Raw genomic sequence first — 7,741 nt, forward strand, 5'->3', positions numbered from 1 at the left:
TATATAATATATAAGCACCGTATCATGTAACTTCTTCATATTTATCGGTGGAAGACGGGTGGGCTGCTGGTGATTCGGGGGTTGTTGGTGGGTACACCTTGCAGTTCGAATCCCCAGGCTTCCACTCCCCTATCACTTTTCATCATTCATCCGACAGTTTCTCCCAACAAACTCCCTCTACCATCTTCGCTCAACTGCTACGTCGGAATGGAGGAACCGCCACCACCGCACACCTCCGCCATCCCCAACGCCCGCACTCGGAGCTACTGGCGGTGGAGTAAGCAAGACTTCTTTCCGGAGCCCTCATTTCAGAGCTTCACCACCTACCGGGCCGCCCTTGCCTCCGCGTGCCCCCGTCTCAGGGATCGCCTCCTCAGCCGCTCTTCTGACAACAACGAGCTCAACGTCCTCCCTCACGCTAGCGAGAATCCCATGCGCCGCTGCCTCACCGCCTGGGACCTCACCTGGCTCGCTTTCGGCTCCGTCGTCGGCTCCGGAATCTTCGTAATCACCGGCCAGGAGGCCCGCACCGACGCCGGTCCCGCCATCGTTCTCTCCTACGCCATCTCTGGCTTCTCCGCCCTCCTCTCCGCCCTCTGCTACACCGAGTTCGCAGTCGATGTCCCCGTCGCCGGCGGCTCTTTCTCCTTCCTCCGCATCGAGCTTGGTGACTTCATTGCCTTCCTTGCCGCCGGAAACATCCTCCTCGAGGCTGTTGTAGGCGCTGCCGGCCTCGGCCGTTCATGGTCCTCTTATTTTGCCAGTATGATCAAGAACGATCCGGATTTCTTCCGGATCCGGGTGAATTCCTTCCAAGAAGGGTTCAACATGCTGGATCCAATTGCTGTTGTCGTTCTTTTTATCGCCAACGGTGTTGCAATGAGCAGCACTAGGAATACCTCAATCCTGAATTGGCTCAGCTCCATTGTCACTACGCTTGTTATTGGGTTCATCATCGTAGTTGGATTTGTTCACGGTAAAGCCTCAAACCTGACGCCATTCTTCCCTATGGGGATGAAGGGAGTGTTCAATGCTGCTGCGGTTGTGTATTGGTCTTATACAGGCTTCGACATGGTGGCAACTATGGCTGAGGAAACGAAGAACCCTGCCAGGGATATACCCATTGGTTTGGTTGGTTCCATGTCGATGATCACGGTTATTTACTGCTTGATGGCTTTGGCGCTTGTGTCAATGGTGAATTACACTCAGATCGATGTAGATGCGGCTTATTCCGTGGCGTTTGTTCAGATAGGAATGAAGTGGGCTAAGTACCTTGTGAGTATCTGTGCATTGAAAGGAATGACCACAAGCTTGCTTGTTGGGTCAATGGGGCAAGCAAGGTATATGACACAAATTGCAAGGTCTCACATGATTCCTCCCTTCTTTGCACTGATTCACCCCAAAACTGGTACCCCTGTCAATGCTACCTTGTTTATTACTTTGCTGAGCTCCATTGTGGGGCTTTTCTCAAGCTTGGATGTTTTGTCCAATGTCTTCTCCATTAGTACTCTTTTCATTTTCATGCTCATGGCTGTCGCGCTTTTGGTGAGGAGGTACTACGTCAGGCAGAACACGTCCAAAGAGGATTTGATGAGGGTTCTTGGCTGCTTGTTCGTGATCATTGCATCTTCTGCCGTAGGGACTGCTCTTTGGAACGCCAATAAACTGGGTTGGATTGGGTATACAGTGGCTGCAGTTGTGTGGCTAATAGGTACATTGGCAATGAGCTTCCTTCCCAAGCAAAGGACTCCAAAGGTTTGGGGTGTTCCGTTGGTTCCGTGGTTGCCTTCTCTGTCAATTGCTACCAACCTCTTCTTGATAGGCTCTTTGGAACCCGACGCTTTCTGGAGGTTCTTCCTTTGCACTGCGTTTATGCTTCTCTATTACATTTTTGTGGGAGTACACGCAACTTATGATGTGGAGCATCAAAATAGCCACTATTTCAAAGATGTGGAGCCAACGGACCAACCCAACCACGGTCCTTTTGTCACATAGTTTCAGAGTTGAATGGCATTAAGAATTTGATGTACAGAAATAGCACATCCTCTACATTTTTCAAGAAATGTCAGAACGAGTTCAGTCCTTCCCTTTAATGGCAACAACTATGCTGCAGTAGTAAAATACAGTTCATGTCTTGCCCAATTTTCGCAATGTGAATATTCGTTTTTTCCCCTTCCGGACATTTTAAATATTCTTGCTTTTGTTGGATAATATGTGCTTATTTGGTAGGTTTTTTTTAAATAAGTTAAATGCAATATTTATTAATATATGTAATTATGTGAGTATTTATATTTTTTCCTAAGATTACACATCTCGAGATACATGTTCATTTTTTAAAAGATCTATTCGTAGGCATATTATTTACACGGTAAATGAAATATAGTGAATAGTCTTTTTTTTTTCCGAAAGATTACGATTTTAAAAAAAATAAATTGTAAATGATGCAAATGTTAAAGTAACTGCCAACTATATGTTTTATTTGACAAAAATGAACCAAATGTATATAAGTATATAAAAAAATTTGACTAAACATTTAGTTTAGTTTGTTAAATTTTTGGTGGTTATTTTGTTATTTACACCTTTTAAAGTTTATTTTGTTAAAATTATAATCTTTTAAGAATCAAAATGGTAATTTACTTAATTTTTATAGTGTATTGTGTATACATGATAAGATATGGCAATTTTTTTTTTATCTATTTAAAGAGATCCATGTAAGTATCCATCACAATTTACTCATTCATCTTGTCTCTTTATCTTCTAATTTCTTGTTAGAGTTACTAGTGTAAATCCCTTGTTATGCAGGCTAAATGTTAATCCATTATAAAAATTTGTTGGTACATAATCATTTATATTAATAGTTGTTACTTTTTATTTGAACAAATTTTTGTGCATAAAAATTTATTGTACAGTGTATAAAACTGTTCCATTATTTGTTTTTCAGACTGAATAATTTTTCATATTTTTAGTCCATGTTAGCAGATTTCACTTATATGTAAAAGCTATTATATTATGTGTTTAAAACTTTAATAAAAATAGTTTATATTATTGTAACTACACAAATAACAAATATTAACTAAGTGATATTTAGTTATATTATTAGATCTAGTGCTTGGCCCGCACTACGCACAAGTCGTCATATACTTAATCTACTTTGTTGTATTTATGTATAATTTGTTTACAAAAAGATTAATATATTAGCTAGTATATAGAAAAATTAATATTGTTAATATTCTTTAATATTTTAGTTTATATTAATTTATATTTTTTAATAACTTTTTTTTAAATGGTAACCTTTAAACCGCATTTTTTCATAATATTTTCTTAATATGTTTTCCAATCGTCGAGCATATTTTTTCACAAATCTATTTTATTTTGTTTTCTTAATCTATGCACAAAGGAGCTCATATATGAATATATAACAAAACATAAATCATTCTATAACCAATATTTTAACTTAAAAAAAATTCAAAAAAAATTACAACAATGATTTCAAACTCACCAATTATCATATAAAATATTTTAAAATAAATAAATAGTTTGGACTCATGTTCAAACATCCAATACATTGCCCATGAATAGATAAAGTGCTTTCATAGTCTGAAATAAATACAACAGTCATAAAAAACGGAAGACATTTCAATGCACCCAAAAATGAATCTAAAAATGAACACATGTAGTGTGTGTGAGTGTGGTGTGGGTATTTTGGTGCATAAGTAACGCTTAGGATTAGGACTGTGTAATCCACATGACAAAAAAAAAAAAAAAAGAAGAAGACATTCAAATTAAAATTCTTCATACATAAATGATTATGGTTTTGCTCCCCAAAAGGCCATCATGTTTGAATCTTACACTCAATTAATATGAATACCCTTCAAAAAGAAAATAAATAAAATAAAATCTGAGGTAAAATCCACATTTACAAAGGTTAATAGATATATCACATGTAGGATATAATAAAATCTACCAAGTTGAATCAACAACAAAAGCACTCATGATCGAACATAGATGATTAAAAATTATCAAGAGAGGAAATTAATATTTCTTACATCTTTAATTCATTGTTCAAGACTTTTGAGGTAAAATTGAAAGTTACAAACAATGAGAATAGCTAATGTACTTTTGATAACCTTATCTTATATTGCACTAAATTGTTATTAATAGATGCAATTACTAAGCTAACCTCTTCTTTTAAAGGAACCATGGACTAACTCCAATGAAAAAGATTGCTTTCAATTTGTTTTTTTCTGAAATCAAACAAATAAAAACAAAAATACTTAATCTTCATCTCAAGGCATTATTCTTACCAAAGCAGTTCGCGTATAAATCACCTATACTTATGCAACTGCCTCATAGTGCATTACCCAAAGACTTTTTTCTGCAAAGAAAAATATCTTTATATCAATTGTAGTATAAATGAATTAAACTCAACACTTACATGAATTAGCCTCTTTTTACTGCCAAGAACAATTAAAGTTGTTAGTAGCTTGAATTAAAGAGTTTCTTACCTCTGATGAACATGAATTAAAGTTCAGAAGTTTTTTTTATCTTGTCAACTTTTTTCTCTAAAACATCAAATATACAAATAAAAAGGGAAAAAAAAAGAAGAAACAAAATGACAAAAGTAACAAAGAAAATAATGGTTTTAATAGCCTCCACAAAATGTATATATCAAGTATACTGAGTATATAAAATAATGTTATTGAGATATTTTATGAAATCTTACAGATTTAAAGATGATTTGATTCTGTTAAAGAGCTACTTTAAGCTTTCTAGCTAATTGAGATATTATATATTCTCCTTAGATTATCAATGAAACCAATTATACTATTGGTTCTTTGGCTTTGGATTGCAGTAAAAGGAAGCAATTAATCATTTTTTCTCGAGGCTAATGATATTAATAGGAATTGTATATTTACATGTAAAAGTATATATGTAGATATTTGAATTGCATCCAAAACCTAATCACCAACATAAAGCTACATTGAATAAGTGGCTAATGAACAATCACAATGATGATGATACAGTTTAATCAAACATCAATCATGTGTATGAATATCCTTTACAATTTCCAATTTCCAGTTTATTAAAACCCGAGTCATAGGCCAGCTTGATGAAAACCTAAAGCTTATATCACCAAAATAAAAAAGCTAAAAATCAAACAAAACAACAATATCTAATGGCAGAGAAGAATAGAGGAAGAAAAAAACAATTTAAAACAATTCCAAGACATCTAGCTCAAACTATGATATGTTATTCTACAAAGTATTTTATTTATTTTTAAAACAAAAATATTTACCTGGTCCAGAACCTTATATAATCATCCAGATATAATAGCGTATTTCACCATCTTCGTCACTAAGTTGAATTAAAACTAATGCAAACTGCAATTCAAGTACCAATGCCACCAGTTTGGATCTCTCACTCATAGATCATGAGTTTATCAAATGAAAAAATAAGTCTTAAATACTACTGGCCAATATAGCAAGCAGTATCGATACCTACCAATTTGATTGGAGACATTGTAGGCTCCCCGCCTCTTCAATGAGGCAACTTTTACTCCCTAAAAGCTCAATAAGATCCTCAAGAACGCTAAACGCTAGTGACATAGAATTTGCATCATGAAATCTGCAAATGAAATTTGTGATAGTAAAGTAAACTACAAATTCATCTTTCAACAAACGTAAAATTAGAGACCAAACAGCCAATTTATAATTTTCTTCTGCCTTTTCAAGTAGTAAACTACAGAATGATCTTCCATCTAGATATAATTAGTATCAAACAGAAGATACAAATTCTGATTCCATGTAAAAAGACTACAACTTGCACTAACCCAATGGCAAAGAAGAATATGGTGAAAAATATTCAGTAGAAGGCATTTTTGTTTAAAAGAAAACACATGTTCATATATGGATTAGTGCAAAAATTAATTTATGAACAAAAAAATTAGTAATTAATCTCTTTTTATTATATTAATATAGTTAATAGAAGACAAACACAGTAAACTATCTAATAACAAAATGTGATGAAATAGTGGAAGAATGTATGTTTTCATGCAAAGGTGTACAAAATAGAACATAATAAATACTTTATCACGCTAAAATGAAACAGCAGAAGCATCACATAATATTTTTCAGTATCTCTTACAAAATTGTGATGCTTTGAGAAGCTTATTAAGAAAGGGAGCACAATTTTAAAAACTGGTCATAGACTAACCGTTATAAATTATTTTTTTTTGTTATTTTGAATATTATATTGTATGTATGAAATTATATTTTTATTATTTTAAATATTATAATAAGTGATTGTATATATATTTTTAGTTTTTATCAATATGTATAGATAGTTCTCATTTAAAATTTTAAATACGTTTAAACTAATTTGGATTGGTCAAGTGATAACTTAGTTGTCCGATTAAGTAAATATTAAGGGTTCAAATTCCATCTCGTATGTGTAACAACTTATTGTCGGTGAAACTTAAATTCATAACAAATTAATCCTTAATTTATTGGGTATCGTGAAAAGCAAAAAAAAAAAATATTTATACCTAAATTTTATTATATTTTTGCCTCCACTGCTAAATTTTTCTGGGTCCGTCACTGTATACTACAAAAGTTGGTCATGAAGTCGCAGATCTAGATAAGCAAAACATTTAATCAGAACTTTGAAAAAAAATCACTAAGACAGTTTTGAACATAATGCACGTAGTAATCACATCATGACTCATCTCCATCTGAAAAATAAAATAAGTAAATAAACATCATCGTCGGCCACCCAGAAATAAAATCTAGACAACATAAGCATTAAGGCTAAAAGGATGAACAAAATTTCATGTCAATAGAAAATGTCCCATTACTTTCCATACAAAACCAAAAAAAAAAAATGTTAGTATCCAACTTCAGCTAGACAAAACAACAATTAAAAGAAATTAAAAGAAGGGTGATCAAAAGAAATTAAAAGAAAAAATCTCTATGAAATAAGAATTCTAAAAGTAGAGTTAGATCACTAACTTTCTACCATAAGACCACTTTCAATCTGACTTGCAGGACCAGACACCACCATAAGCCGTACCTTTCACACGATCAACTATTTTAATAAGCATAGTTATCAGAACCGAACCGGTAATCAATCCGGTCATATGATCGGGTCACTGGGTCACTGGTTCAACCGGTGGGTCACTGATTCACCCGGTCATAATTAAAAAAAAGTATAAAATTATATAAATAAAATTAAAATAATGTCTTAAAACTTAAAATGCAAGTCTTTACAAATATTAATAATCTAATATCAATTTTTAAAAACATAACTAATGATCTAAAAAAATAATAAAGTGGTTTCTTGTACAAAATATGTTCTCAATTTAAATCAACAAGGACGAACGAAGAACACAATCAGTAAATCAAGTCCAAGGAGTTATTGATGATGCTTGTTCTTGAGATGGTGGCATTTCTGATGGTGTTTGAGATGGAGACATTTTTAAAATTCTAGCAAAAGAAATAAAAGATTTTCAGCAACAAAAAATTTACCTTAATGAGTTTTTAGGCAACACAGCAACAACCACCAAAGTATTCAATTCAAAGTTTCAAACATTATCATCCAGCAACAAAATTCAAGTATTCAACTCAAACATTATCCAACAAGCAACTCTGTTATCCAGCAAGTATTCAAATTTTCTCAAGTTCACCAACTCTAAAACCAAATACAACAGCAACATTAACCAAATTCATTAACAATTCTAAGTTTC

General features: G+C 33.4%; 1 protein-coding gene and 1 long non-coding RNA gene across 2 annotated transcripts; one reads left to right on the top strand and one right to left on the bottom strand.

Annotated features, from left to right (window-relative positions):
• On the top strand, positions 25-2,219 carry LOC107630053 (cationic amino acid transporter 8, vacuolar). Its single transcript, XM_016333077.2, has one exon. It carries the CDS (start codon positions 208-210, stop codon positions 1,993-1,995), a length of 1,788 nt encoding a protein of 595 aa, XP_016188563.1. The 5' UTR covers positions 25-207; the 3' UTR covers positions 1,996-2,219.
• LOC110270080 lies at positions 3,417-7,108 on the bottom strand. The gene is made up of 3 exons (XR_002359114.1): positions 7,008-7,108; positions 5,503-5,625; positions 3,417-4,562 (listed from the first exon to the last, which is right to left on the bottom strand). It is a non-coding gene; the product is annotated as an uncharacterized LOC110270080 (long non-coding RNA).

The sequence above is a fragment of the Arachis ipaensis genome, chromosome B03 (genome assembly GCF_000816755.2).
Source record: "Arachis ipaensis cultivar K30076 chromosome B03, Araip1.1, whole genome shotgun sequence".
NCBI lineage: Eukaryota > Viridiplantae > Streptophyta > Magnoliopsida > Fabales > Fabaceae > Arachis > Arachis ipaensis.